We start from the raw sequence: 15,631 nt of genomic DNA, 5'->3' as shown, positions 1-15,631 counted from the left end.
ATATTGGCCTAATTAGGGTTTAGCCTACATTGGTGTCAGGAGTGGGATGGTGCTGGCGGGAGGCACATGGTGGTGATGGACTTGTGAAGGTGAAGGGCAGGTGGGGATTTCTGAGGATGGGGGGTAACGCAATACAATTGCCTACTTTGTCCTGGACTAGTAAAATATTTGTATGGTCATTTTGATATAGGCCTAGACCTACTGTGGTAATTCAGGGCATAATGTAAATTGTAGGCTAGTGATTACTATCAGAAAAAGAACATTCCATGTAAGAAAGGCTCCAGACATAAATAAATGTAGCCTTGATGACTGGCTGAATTATCTATATAATTCTGTATTTTTGCATGCAGAACGGCATAGTTTAGGATTCCATGGGTTAATGATTAACAAACACCGCTGTGGCAGTGGTTCAACGCAAGGTGGGAGACATGAGCTATGACGAAAGCGCATGGACTGCGTTGGAGAGCCTGTGAAGGCGCATCATAGTTTATGTCAGCGCATTGCTGGTCTGCAAGACTGTACATTCTCTTAGACAACAGAAACGAGTCTTAACTGCACAGTGTTCAAGGTGAATAACAGAGCTGAAAATAATTTGAACAAACGAGAAATTGGGGAAGTGTGTCTATGCGCATCAATTAGCAAGAATGGATATAAGGTAGGTGCGCAAATTTTGAGATTGATTTGGGCAGGAGAGGTGCAAGGGATTAAAGTTATTAAAGGCATTATTAATTGTCACATTGTTTGCCTAATATTTCTCAGAAATTTTCCTGCAAAATTCACCATTAATTCCTAATCATTTCTGGAAGTTGCCTCTACAGCAGGGTTCTGTGAAGTATTATTGTGGGTTTTTGGAGACAACATGATAGGTAGGTTATGAATTTGAAAATGACCTGTAGTGGGGAAATTGTAGCTGTCGATTATTTTTTTATGATATATATCTCATATAGGGTCCTCAGTGATTGATTAATTTGAATATTGATTTATGAGTTTGAATATTGATTAATGAGTTTGATGATTAGTTAATGTCATTGTTTTCAATAATTATGCTGATCCATATGACAAGATCATTTTTGTTCATTTACTTGTACATTTTAAGTGTCAATAGTCCATGATGCCCGAAAGATTGTGATGAGCCTCTATGAGCCACATATTTTGAACAACTCTTACTGGATTTGATGGCTTCGCATGCTGCTGTCATATGCAGACACAAAAACACTGACAGAATGACAGATTGACAAACAAGCTCCAAAATGTTTCTTCCATTTATGACCATGCTGCTATAGGGAAACATGCCCAATCTCCAACAGCTTAATTAACATCACATGACTTCAGTTACCACCATAATTTCCAACAGAATCAGAATGAAAGTTTGGCATCCATCACAACACAAGACAATAGAAATCCAGAGCCCAGTGTAATAATGACATTCTGGATTGTGTGTACTGCAGTGATGATCAGAGCAACCAATGACAGCAGAGCGTTCAAACTACAGAGAACACAGTAAAGATATGTGTTGTTGATCAACAGGCAGAAATTAAACAATGAAATTAAAGACATTAAATGTAATAGTCACAGCAAAGTATATGTGGCTAGCAAATAGGCTTACTTCTATTTTTAAAGACAAACCTAGTAAACAAACACATCTATAGTGTATTTAACAGTTTATTAAATGTACAGCCTGTAGCTGGTAGATGATAACCTATACTGATCATAATACAGAATTATTATTCTTCCAATCATCTCTGCATAGCAATGTTAAAATTGCTTCAGACCAACAGCCCAACATAATGAAAATGTAGAAATGGGTAAAACTAAGTTTACTGTGAGATGTGGGGGGATGGTGGTGTCTGAATTATGGTGGGATTCAGTTAAATTACTTTTCATTTCATGTCCACCTCAATTTATTAGAGGTATCCTCTGGGGAGGAGGCCCAATCTCATTTACAAGGCAAGGAGACTGAAAAGAGCAACAGATGTCTAGATGGCTTTCACTCACTAAATGTGTTGCACTCTGACTAAGCCTAAAGCAGATTTGAAACACAGTCTTTGAAATAAGTGATGAGGTTCTTGGGGTGATATTTGTAAAGAGTGTATTGATGTTTGTGTTGAATTGTATTGATATTGTGTTGAATATATGAAACTATTAGCTGCTAAATGGCCCCAAAAGGTAATTTATATTCTACTGAATATTAATCTGCATTATCTGGGCTTCAAGTAAACCTACTGTATTTTGCACATGCATGAAAGCACACATTGGAATATAATTTGTATCTTTACCAATCTAAATGAATCATTTTGGAAATGTCAAGTGTCTGGAAAGCGCTGGCATGCTTTTTGGGAATTTGTTATGCTTAACTAATACTATGCAGAACTAAAATGCCTCATTTGAATAATTTTCTGTGGGAGCTTATGTCTCCCTAGTGTTTCCCCTATATTCATTTAGCGTTGCTAAATTGTTGCCACCGCTGCAAAAATATGTCATTTCTTTATACAGTATATATATTTCTGCCAAGACACGCTTTTAGAACATAAGGGAAAGAATATAGGGGAAACACTGCCACCTGTTGGTCATTTTTATTGCAGAGAACGAAACCATCTGTACAGATGGTTTATAATGTTTTGTTTTACCAACATGTGTTGAGCCAATTGTTTTACTCCTAATGTTGACATTCAAACAAACATCATTTATCCATCATGTCCAGCTAAATGTGTATTTAGTGATTGGCAATGCATGTCTTTCCCAAGGTAGATACTTTGATAGTAGTATTCTTTCAATTAACTACAATAATTGTTCTATTTTCAGGCGGATCAATGGCATTCTCATTTGTTTAAGGGCTAGAGGCAGAGGAAAATTCGCTCCAACATGTTGATTTGATTAATTAAATCAAATTATAACCCTGCAAAATAATTAAATAGGCTGAAGACAGACGGAACATTAAGTATACTATTAAAAGGGTATCATTACCAACAAATACAGAACACGTGTAGGGACATTTATTCCTACATTCCCACGCTGACATATCACACACTCACACATGCCAGTTCCTATGTCCTTCACTCTCTCCATCTTACTCACATAGAAACAAACTCATCACCTGCAAACATGACAGAAAATGTGAGCTCAAGGATGGACACCCCAACCAACATTTCCTTGGTGGGACCAGGGGACCCCATATCCCAGTCTCTGGAGTACAAGACTGTGGCAGTTTTTCTGGTTCTGCTAGTCTGTGGACTTGGCATTGTGGGTAATATCATGGTGGTTCTGGTGGTCCTCACCACGAGACACATGCGTACGCCCACTAACTGCTACCTGGTCAGCCTGGCCATAGCGGACCTGACCGTGCTGGTTGCCGCTGGTCTGCCCAATGTGTCAGACAGCCTGACGGGTACATGGGTGTTTGGGCATGCTGGCTGCCTTGGCATCACCTACCTCCAGTACCTTGGCATCAATGTGTCCTCCTGCTCTATCACAGCCTTTACTGTGGAGAGGTGAGTGATGCCTCAAGTACCGGAACCTCTTTATACCTCATCAACCAAAGCAATAAACAAAAACTATTTGGAATAATTTGCTGTATAAATGTCTTTGTAGAACAACAAGCCAAAGTGTCTGTTTGTGCTTCTCCATTTCCAGGTACATTGCTATCTGCCACCCAATGAGGGCCCAGACAGTGTGCACGGTGTCCCGGGCCAAGCGGATCATAGCAGGGGTGTGGGTGTTCACCTGTGTCTACTGCATGCTGTGGTTCTTCCTGGTGGACATCCAGGTAATGAAGAGCGGCAGCATCCAGTGTGGCTACAAGGTGTCCCGTGACCTCTACCTCCCCATATACCTCATTGACTTTGCCATCTTCTATGTGATCCCTCTGCTACTGGCCATCGTCCTGTACGGCCTCATCGCCCGCATCCTGTACCTCAATCCACTCCCCAACCGGCCCGATGTGGGCACGGCCTCCTCTGGTGCCACCATGCTCCGCAGGAGCTGCAAGGAACCAGCAGATGGAGGGAAAGGGGGTCGTCAGGGCCGCCCGAAGAGCACGCTCTCCTCCAGGAAACAGGTGCGTGCATCACAGAGCAAGGAGCCCCCTTTATGTCCTCCTGTAATTGACATCCAATGGCTTTGGTCACAATTGACCTCAGCATAATCTTTACCCTGCTCTCTGATCTCCACGGATTAGCGCATGATACCATCAAAGCATCATGTTCTTCCAATCACTTGGGATAAGTGGCCTGCTGTTTGCAGAGTCAACTGCTCTGCCCACCTTGGTTATGACTGACCTAAGGGTGAAATAGCTGTAATGGTTTCTGGAGCTGTTGGGGTAAAAGGCTTTCTCAGGGGGTCTGAGTCTGTGGTGTTGCACAATGCCAAGTGCCTTAGCTTTATACGTGTTCTCTCCAGACTTTACAGTATTGTACACTGTGTACTATGCCTGAAAACCCAGATTCCCCTTATCCATTTAATATGAGGGTAAGCAAGGCCGTATTTGTATGTAGGCTATATATGTATGTTTTGATTTCACCCATCAATCGTTTCCAAACACATGTGTATGGTAATACCCACTTCCTTAGCAAATTCATGTAATTATTTATTTTCGCATTGCCTACATAACAGAAGCATTCAAAATATGAATACCTATCTAATCACAATGTTACAAAACAGTAAGTAAACAGTGACGTAGACCTTCAGGGTCTAGAAATACAACCATACTTGTAGAATGAAGAAAATAACTCCCGTTTATCAGTCAGCATTGGCAAAATCCTTTGCATGAGACACATTTGGCTGAGGAATATCACACAGCCAGTTAGTGCTTGCTCGGTATGGCAGCATTGTAGGCTACATGTATTGCAATGGGGAAATAAAACACAGGATTGTAAAATCATACACATAGACACACACAAAAAAGTCTCGCCTCTGAAATAATGACTTCCCCAGGCTCTCCAGTGCATTGCACCTGCTGTGGGATACAGGGTCCACAGTTCCTTATTATCCACAGGTCCACACCTATAATGATGTTTCAAGGCTGAAATGAAAACATAGACTAAAACAGAACACTGGATACAGCAACAGCTGTCAGTTCTGTGGCAGAAAAGTGAACATATGTCATGTCAGGATGCTCTAAATGACCTTGTGTGTGTGTGTGTGTGTGTGTGTGTGTGTGTGTGTGTGTGTGTGTGTGTGTGTGTGTGTGCGTGCGTGCGTGCATCGGTTTTTGATTGTGGGTAGATCTTAATCTCAAGTGTTCAAGGAGCTCCATTTGACAAAATATTTGCATAATAAGATTTGTAATTTCCATTGAAGTGTGCTTAATGCAGCAGATGATTATAGTCTCAGTTCTCCAACAGTTACTCTTTGCTCTTTTATTTATTAGACCTCTATTTGATTTGCTGATAAAAATCTGATGAAGTTATGATGAAACTCCTGTAGGATCTTAATTTGAACCAGTTTGCTACCACAGGAAAGTAATCCTGCAGCAACAGGAAATGTGAATTCTTATGTGGATTATGATTCATGGACATTTTTGTAGAGGTTAATACATTTTTCGTACATCAAGTCTGAAATTTCAGAAGCCCTTTTAAACCTCAACTACACTACAAGTTTTATATTTCCTGTATTCAACCTAATTGAAACCTGCTATGATCTGCAGCAGCTTTGTTTGTGATCTACAGCAGTCTGCTTTAAAACTCCCTGTGCTGGTGATGCGTTATGAAAATATATTCAAAATGTCACAGTGATCCTCAGTGTCATTATCTCGCTGTTGTATAATTAAAGCCTTCACCTCCATGGCTCTCTCCGCTTCAATTAAACGCTTCAATTTTTTTATTTCACTCAAGGTTGCTGTCATCGACTGTCGTTTATCAAGGGAACCTTATCTCAAAAAGCATTTAGCTTAAAGAGGCCATGTATGATACGAGTATCAACCGCCTCTCTTTTGTGTTGCCATGATCAAACGTAGGACGACTAATAAAAGGTTTTGAATTGGTGAGAGTAAAGTGTTTAAAATTCGTACAGACAAAAAGGTGAGCAGGGGATAAAAGACAGCCTGTGCCATTGTTTGGGAGTGATAAGGCTAATCAGTGGAGTCTTACGGTGGTTCTTCATCTGTCTCACCGGGGTTCTAGAATGTCTGCCTGTGTGTTGTCGCCATGGTCACAAAGCCAGGGCGCTCTCTCTCTCTCTCTCTCTCGCTCTCTCTCTCGCTCTCTCTCTCGCTCTCTCTGAGGATATACCAACCTCTGAAATGGGGGTCTGTTCTCCCTAAGACACTGGGGGCCCCTGTGGCCTCGTTGACATAATCCACTATGCCTGCTGGCCAAGGCCAAACACTCTCTGGTTAAGAGTGGCCACAGTGTGTCTGTTTGCTTGATACAAGGCCCTCACACAGATAAACACTGAATTGTGGAGTGCTAAAGGTAATCTCTAATGTAATGTTGAGTGCGATAAGGGAATCAGATTAATGATACTGTAATACGTACCACAGTATTTACCTGTGCTTCCGATACCACTGAATATGACAGTTTGACACATATGTTTAAACGGTTATGTATGCATGTTCATCCAATTATTGGATTTAAAAGGTTAATGGCTTAGCCCAGGTTTATTGGGACATGAGTGAACATACAGTATGCATTAGATCTCCCCTGATCTAATCTCTCCTGTCTCTCTCACAGGTCACTAAGATGCTCTCAGTGGTGGTGATCCTGTTCGCTTTACTGTGGATGCCCTACCGGACCTTGGTCCTTATTAACTCCTTCATTGCCACACCCTACCTGGACGCATGGTTTGTTCTGTTCTGTCGGATCTGTATGTATGCCAACAGCGCCATCAACCCCGTAGTGTACAACCTGATGTCTCAGAAGTTCCGTTCAGCGTTCCGCAGGCTCTACAGATGCCAGAGCCAGGAGGCCCACCACCGCACACTCTCCATGATCCAGAGCGGCTACAGCATGGCCAGGGACCCACGCACCCCACAGCAGACCAGCAACGGGACCAAACAGGGGGCCAGGAGAGTGACCTGCACTGACACAGTGACAGAGTGGCAGAGCAAAGACACCTCCCCAGCCAAAGAGAAGAAGGATCTGGATCACCTGAAGGAAGATAGAAAAGACACAAGCTGTGGTGAGATCAAATCAACACCTCAACAAACTGAGATCAACTCCACATCTGGGCAAACTGAGATCATATTCACGCCTAGGCAAAATGAGATCAAATCTACACTTGGGCTGAATGTGATCAAATCCACACCTGGGCAAAATGAGATAAAATCCACACCTGGGCAGAACGAGATCAAGTCCACATCTGTGCAAAATAAGATCAAGTCCACACCTGGGCCAACTGAGATGACTGAGGCAGAAATGAATCACACAGTGCTGTAGATAAAACAAGCCTGTTTTCACATGAGGAAGTGAGTATTAGTCATTCACCAATTCAAACACATTTTGGTAACATATCAAGCCCTTGATGGGTATTGCAGGATGCATTGGAATGGAAAAGTCATCCATCTCATTACCCTTGAATAAGCACTATCACCTATTGTAGAATGAAACGATTCTGGCCAATAATACTATATACATTTAGGATTCTGGATTTTTGGCTGTTGCATATTCCCAAAAATCATCATCAACATGTGACAGAGTGGTATGGACCGCTTCCAGGGATCACTGCAGGTCTCCTCTGCTCTTGTTAATGAATTTCATTCGGTACACTTCTGTTGTTAAGCTCAGAGGGAAAGAGGAATAACATGCTGTTCAGAGAGAGCGAGAGAGAGAGAGCACTGACTGCCTTTAAAGGGATGCCACAAATACATTTTTAGAAGTGCTTTTAGGTATGATGCTGCTTACAGAGCTCTTCTCATCATTCAGTTTCAAAGCCCTAAAAATCAGATGTGAAATAGCAATGATCTGTCCTCCCTGCAGTCCAGGGACAACACTGTAAAGCACTGCCATTTGTTCTGCATAAAAGCCCCTGCTCAGAGCACAGGACATGTTAATATAGTTGTATCTCCACTTTGCCAAGAGATACATGTTAATGTTCTGGGCCACATGTAAGACAGTTGGAAGGACTGGGGTAACCGTGGTTTGAGAGTACACAGGTTAAATGCCCATAGATGATGAATGTTTGGGTTAATATCCGGATAAACAGCTGTCGTAAATGATCCCTTAACAATGTTTGGGGAAGTGGGAATATTAGGATGCTGGCCTTCAAAGTGGTTCAGCCGACCCAGCTCTGCGAAAATGAGTTCAAGTTGTTGCATTATTGAAAGAGTGGCTCATCCGCTGTCTACACATCCACACCTCATTATGAGTCATGGTCCCAGCCCAACCTAGGCTGAGTCTCTTTCAAATCACACATCCTGAATTAAAGTGGATTATGTGCACATTCTTTATCCTGTAATGAGAATACCACTCTAGTTTCAGTCATTGCTAGTGAGTAGCCATCAATACATGTATAGATGAGTAAGGTCTGCAGCATTTTAATACAGATAGTTTCAGTGCCACAGATTTAGTCATCATCCGGTTCATGTCGTACACGTATAGGTCCCACGGCTATTCTACAGTATGTGATCTCCAATCCCAGTGGTCGGCAGACTATTACGTTTTATTACACAAATATGGACACATTTCAAATCTCTAATAATATGTTTTTTTGTTGAGAAATAAGTGCATCATATTGAGACTCTAGTGGATCCTTTGATATGAATAGAAATGCTTTTTAACACTATCCAACTATTTCATTCCTGAATGTCTTTCCAAAAGTATGTTTTGTTCAGTCGTTCAGTCGTTCAGTCGCTGTCACTTGGTCTCTTTTCAATGCTTTTTTTCAAAGTCTTGGTTCTCCCTCTCTGTCTTCCCAGTTGACCTTGTCTTTTATTCGTGCCATCTAAAACCTGTGCCTCAAAGAAAAGCACTGAACATTTCTTCCTACGTCATCGAGATGGGTTGAGAATACTTCTGTCATTTTGCCAAAAACTGTTGAAACATAATTCATGTTTTGCTTTGTATTTGAAAAGCAGAACATCATTCTGTTTGTTAAGGATAATTACAACATTCTCAAACATAACTGCCGAAGCAACAAATGTGGCATAACAAAACACTCTTTATCTAGTTGTTTACACCGTGTATGGATTTGCTAATTGGATTTTGTAGTGTTATTTGGATGCTGGAAAGCGTGTATATTTTTTGGACTGATTTGATTTTGTTGTCATTATTGGGAGCTAGAAAGCTTGCCACTTTGATATTGTGTCATCAGTGCGTTGTAATCTCAATCTTAGAATTGTATTTGATATGCTAAACTGGTGTTTGTAATGATAAATAAGCTATGTACTGGTGTGTGGTGTACAGTATATGCACGCGCAGTAAGTACAGTGTTGTGTTTACAATTTTGCCAAAACATAATAAATTCATCCAAAACATGTTTGTCAGCAATTTCGTTATTCTTTGGCTTTGTTTCTTCATGAGCATCTTGCAGGAAAATCAGTATGGAACGCACAATCCAGATGTTTCTAATGGAATACATGTTTTTGCACTGCAATGGTTTTAAAATGTACTTTACAGCAATGAGTCGGAAAATTATTTATTTTCGCCTAAGTGATTAAGTTAATTGGTTAATTCAGTGTTTTGTTAACATTTTATATACTATATATATATATTTTTTTAAACATTATATTAAAATATGGCTTTCGGGTTCTGCTCTGGCCCCCCAATGGTGGAACAAACTCCCTATACGCCAGGACAGCGGATCAATCACCACCTATGAAACCCCACCTCTTTACCTAGGATAGGATAAAGTAATCCTCTCACCCCCTCCCCTGAAAAGATTTAGATGCACTACTGTTCCACTGGAGGTCATAAAATTTGTAAATCGGCTTCTGGATAAGAGCGTCTGCTAAATTCTGTTTTAAATAAAATGTTCAGTTGCAGAAGAGGATTTGGTTGAATTACAGCATTCTATTTGTAAAATTAAAGATACTCCAGATGTGTTGCAAGTATCACATTACATGTTCAAATTACACCCACTCTTTTCTTAGAATAATTTCAAGGACCCCTATATGGCTCAAAAGTATATTTTCTTTTCTGGTATTGCAACAATAAACAAATCTAACTGTGGAATCTAACTCAGGTAGGCAGATGGTTGCTAAGGTTACATACTGTTTCTGTGCTCAGAATAGAGGGCTGGAGGGCCACCTGATAAGATGCTGTGGGGAATGGGTCTCTCATCAGGTGCAGGTAGCAGTGCCATGGCTGTTGTTTATCAGTATTCTTTGTCAAAAAATAAAGTGTCATCACCCAGAGGATTCTAAAAGGCCTTTGAAAATGACAATATGCAAATATCAGAGTGTACTGTAGACCTTTGACCTAGAACAGATGTTTAAGAAGTATTTAGTTCCTCTGAGTAGGTGGCAACAACACTTCATCATCAGAATCCGTCCTATTCCAGACTTCTCTTTGTTCATACCTTTGTCTCTACTGTTTCGATGTCTGATTAAATGGAATGAATGTCCCAAACTTTTCTAGAGGGGTAGAACTTTGACAGAAAAAAAGTGAGGTATAGCATCTAAATATGAGAGATACTGTTGAGCCCCCAAAGGATGGCACCAGCCCTACGCACTGTGTTTTTTATGTCTCTGTGGACGTGAGTTGGGGTGGGCATTCAATGTTTTTGTTCTAGGTTTTTGTATTTCTGCTTTTGGCCTGGTATGGTTCCCAATCAGAGGCAGCTGTCAATCGTTGTCTCTGGTTGAGAACCATACTTGGGTAGCCTGTGTTCCCATTATGATTTTGGGGTAGTTGTTTTGTGTCAGGACCTGACAGAACTGTTTCATTTCTTCCTTTCACTTTGTTCTTTTGTTTTGTGTGTTCAGTCTAATAAATAATTAACATGGACACTTACCACGCTGCATATTGGTCCGATCCTTCCTACTCCTCCTCAGACGACGAAGAGATTCGTTACACGTAACCACTCCAATCAAAAAGTTTGTGATTGAAGAAGGGGAGCGGGTGATACGACTATATTCACACACAGTCCTTGATCCTGGTTTAAAATGGTCCAACTTTTAATAATTCCTTTATAAAAAGCATCTCAATTAATTATGTACTTTTTGTCCACCTTTCCACAAATTTAGTAATTTTATTATGCGATTACTTTAGTGTCACAGAGGGGGCAAGCAACTGTTCACAGGATCCAAACCTGGCCAGATCAGGAGAGGTCATTGTTTCTGTCCACAGACCTGAAAGGCGTTAAGTGTCTGGGGGTGTGTGTTGTGAGGCACCTGACAGCACCCAGGTACAAAGCCTCATTCAGGCCAGATGTAGTGACAACAGGTTCATCAGAACCTCAGCACCTGCCATGGAGACTGTGTTGTTGTCTGTCAGCCCTCCTCCAGTCCTCAGCCTCTATCTATCTAGTCCTTTATGCTGCTTTGTTTGGTGTTTGATGAGTGTCAAACGATATTAGGAAATACCAGACAGAGGCAGGAGGGAGGGAGGGAGGGAGGGAGGGAGGGAGGGAGGGAGGGAGGGAGGGAGGGAGGGAAAAACTGAGGGGAAGTTAGGCATAAGTGAGAAACACTGGGTAGTTCCACGAAATGAGTTCCTTTTGCGTCGCTGATATTTTAAGTAGAAATTGTTCACCAACATTGAATTTTAAAATCCTATTATATATATACAAAAAGTGCCCTTTAATATAGACCACATGGAGAATTCAATCAGATTTTTTATATGTATAAAGACTTGCTTTAGTGACAAAATTCCACATTTTGACATGTCCCTCCATGCACCCTATGTGACTTCTAGGAAGATTTTAACCCCAACATTTCTCCAAGTTTTCACCATCATTGTCAAGCCACAGTTATATTGTTGCTTTGACAAAGTCATTTCTGAAGATTATTATTTATTTATTGTGATTAGTGAATTTTCTGTCTGTCCGTAATTTTAAGGGCAAGCCTCCCACCAGGCACAAACGTCAATTCAACATCTATTCCATGTTGGTTCAACGTCATTTCATTGAAATGATGTGGTAAAAACGTTGATTGAACAGTGTGTGCCCAGTGGGCTGTTACATAAACTGAACTCTTGTTTTAATATGATGAAACTATGCCTTTTTAAATATTTATTTTTTAAGGAACATTTAACATCTTATAGTCAAATCATAGTGCTCTTTATGACAGAATGTTAAAACTAAGTGAAAAAAGGAAGGACTCTTCTGTTCATTGGATTGGATATTGTGTGCAGCCCAGAGCCCAGCCAAGGCTGCCTGCTTGTTTTTAGCTCCATGTAATTACTTGATCCAGGCTGCTGCTCTCACCGAGTCAATTCGATTAGGTATGCTCTGCTGGGACAGCTCAGTTGCCCATCCCGGCTGTCACTCACTCCCCTGAGCAGCAGAGAGCAGAGAGAGCCCTCCATGCCTGCTGGAGCCCTAGGAAAAGCTAGCTGGTCATGTGGGCACCAGGCCCTCAGAGAGAGAGAAGCAATACCTGGCCCTGAGAGGTGCACCTGCCTCACCTGGCATTGCCTGAGCTTCATTCACTCAACTCACGTATTCCCACTCCCACTCCAGGTGAGAGGCCACTACAGTCACAGCACCACAGCCATCAAGATGATGCATCACACCGACATTAACAAAAACCTACAGTACAGGGAAAAGCATAGTTTTGTTTTAGAGAAACTATTTTCTCCCCAACACAATTGGGAATTTTAAAACAAACATCACATACTGTTCTGTATGTAGATAGGCACAAGAAATCCAAACAGTGGAATGACTCAAATAGAAAACCTGAGTGGTTCTATAACATATGGCAAAATGACATCTGCAGCTTGTGAGATGAGTTTGGGGTTAAATCTTGATATCACGGGGGTAATATTGTGGTTTGACAGGTGCGCTATATTGAGCTAGTCAATCTTGAATAATTCAACAAAGACATCCAACTGTGCTGTGTTATCTTTAGATTCCAGTGGGGGATGTAGCTACTGTCTCACATGTAGAGCTGTAATCAGACACAACCAATGGTTGCTCCCAAGAAAGAGTCTTACTTATTGTATTATCATTCATGAGAACATTTTGGTCCCGTGAGATAGGACTTGTACACTATCAACATCCTGACCAACAAATACAGAACCTGTGTTCACCATTTACAATTTCTGAAATGACAGGACATTGTTATAGTGTACATGTCCTGTAGCCTAGCCTCAGGCTTCAGGCTTCTCACGTAAAGTCAAACAAGACAGGATTTGGAAGGATGATCATGCGAGACTACCTGTACCTAGCCTCGTCATTAGTCTTCATTAGTCCTAGACATGCCAGTAAAAGCTCTTGAAGAGCTCCTTTCCTGTCACAGCCTTGGTTCACTTTTATGTCATATTGATGTAATATTCACTGTAGTGCTGAGCGATTAGTGCTTTTTTAGGTTGGTTCAGTTTTGGTTTGATCCTTTTTTTAAATTATCACGGTTTTGGATTTAGGATTTCGGTTTCAAAGCAACTGCTTTCTATCCCTCTCGATCATGCATTCTCTCTTCTCTCTGTGTCAGCTCCGCATATACCCTGATAAGTTTTAGCGGGCGCACAATGGATTATGGTCATTGTAGTCATTGTAGTCATGGTCATTACCATGTTTTCTTTTGCTAAACTATGTAGAATATTTGCTAATTGGAAACTACAACTCCCTACTACATCTCACAGTTCATGCTTCATCTGATTTATCTGTACAGAAACTGCACATTGAGCTCACAGAAAAAAAACGAACGAAATGGAATTAAAATAATTTAACGGTTGGTCAATTGGTCAATTAAAAAATGAAAAATAACCACCATTTCAGTTAATCGCACAGCACTAATTCGTTGCATTCACAGGTCCAGAGAAAAGAGTCGGAAAGGGAAAGGTATTATGGTGAGACTGACCACACACCTCAAAGAGAACATTTTACTTTTCACAGTTGCACTCTACAGCCCGACAAACGGGGTCAATGTAAAAAGAGCCAATCATTTTTTTGTATTTTCTGCCCCAAAATGTGATAGTGGTGTCACTCTATGAGGTCACGCTCATGCCCCTGCAAAAGTCTTAGTTTACGGAGATTACACAGATCTCCTGACAAAGCAACCCTTGGAGTGGGAATGGAGATGTGGCTGTGAAGATTACCACAGGGCAAGCCACAGCACAGATGAGAATGATCCAATCTGAGCATCAGGCAGAGAAAGCGCTTTGAAAAGTGTCCTTCATTCATCCGTTCCCTGCGATATCAAACATTTCTCACAGGCTTTGGAGGAGTAAATCCATTGGCAGAACTATAGATAGATTTTAAAGTCATTAATATGATACATTATATAATGGCATCCCTGCTGATTGCATGTACTGTAAGTAGACCAAGGTTCAGGTTAAGCTAAAACATAAATGTACCCTAGACACTCATCTTGCAAAATGATAACATTATAATTAACACTTGACTGACAACTAAAACTATGACTTGCCTCTCCTGTCTATACAATCACTACAACATAGACATGACCCATGACACCACATCATTTGTAATTGTCAAACAGATTCACAAACTCAATTCACAATTCCTGAGGGCTCACTGCCAACTAATCAAGACACAGACAGCCATAAATCATCACTCTGGAAACAGACTGAGTTTGAGAATAATCACATTTCATGCTCAATATTTACTCACTTCCCATGTAGATCTGTAAGGTATTGCCCTGGTGTGTAAAGATACAGAGATGATGGTCCTCTGTAGCTCAGTTGGTAAAGCATGGCACTTGCAATGCCAGGATAGTGGGTTTGATTCCCAGGATAACCCATATTTAAAATGTAAGTTGCTTTGGATAAAAGTGTCTGCTAAATGCCATATATTATTATTTATTATTATGTACATTTGGCATTCATACTCTCAACAGGGCACTTAATCCTGATATTACTCTAATCAGAACAGCAGCTTTCAGGACCTTGTTTACATGTGTGGGTATGTGTGTGTGTGGTGTGGTGTGTTGTGTTGTGTGTGTGTGTGTGTGCACATGCTGTGGCTGCCAATACTGTCATAGACTCTCTGACATCCTCCCCTCCTGCCTGGAATGTCAGTGAGAATGCACATGTGAAATTGATCTACCATACACAGATATTACTATTCTACCAGGATGGGCACACAGGTGATGTAGATATTGTGCAGCTATTCTGGTTAGTTGCACAAAATGTGAGAGTTCGGAGAGAGGTTGAAGCCATGCGGTTGAGACAGAATTAAAGTCATTTGATTAGAGAAGTGTCGTTGGCAGCTAATTCAAATCAGTGCACTTGATCTGGGAGGGCCATTCCGCTGATCTTTCCCTAACTGCCTCTATGACACAAACTTACAGATATAAGAATGTTTGATCACAATATCTGAGGCTGACAGCAGAATACTACTTGTAACTTGTAACTCACTAACTTGTGTTGTCTTAAGGGTCAAAAATGACCAGCCACTATGTTTAACAGCAGAGAAAACCCCCTAAATTATATTTTTTCAACTTGAAATGTCATTACTTTTCCTAGAGTGACCCCAACATTAGAAAAAGTGAAACATCGCCTTTGTTCATATTTCCATGAAAGCTGTACACCACCAGGGTACAAAGATTGTCTTAGGGTCATTTTTGACCCAGTAGTTATAA

The 15,631-nt window shown here is 41.0% G+C and overlaps 1 protein-coding gene across 1 annotated transcript; it reads left to right on the top strand.

The window, feature by feature from the left end:
- The first annotated feature begins 1,552 nt into the window (after positions 1–1,552).
- LOC115109341 (thyrotropin-releasing hormone receptor) lies at positions 1,553–7,608 on the top strand. The gene is made up of 3 exons (XM_029634141.2): positions 1,553–3,488; positions 3,631–4,054; positions 6,666–7,608. Exons 1-3 carry the CDS (start codon positions 3,103–3,105, stop codon positions 7,368–7,370), a joined length of 1,515 nt encoding a protein of 504 aa, XP_029490001.1. The 5' UTR covers positions 1,553–3,102; the 3' UTR covers positions 7,371–7,608.
- The last annotated feature ends 8,023 nt before the right edge of the window (positions 7,609–15,631 follow it).

This window comes from Oncorhynchus nerka, linkage group LG25 (assembly GCF_034236695.1).
Source record: "Oncorhynchus nerka isolate Pitt River linkage group LG25, Oner_Uvic_2.0, whole genome shotgun sequence".
NCBI lineage: Eukaryota > Metazoa > Chordata > Actinopteri > Salmoniformes > Salmonidae > Oncorhynchus > Oncorhynchus nerka.
The sequence above is the reverse complement of the archived record's forward strand: the minus strand, read 5'-3'. Positions and strand labels throughout refer to the sequence as shown.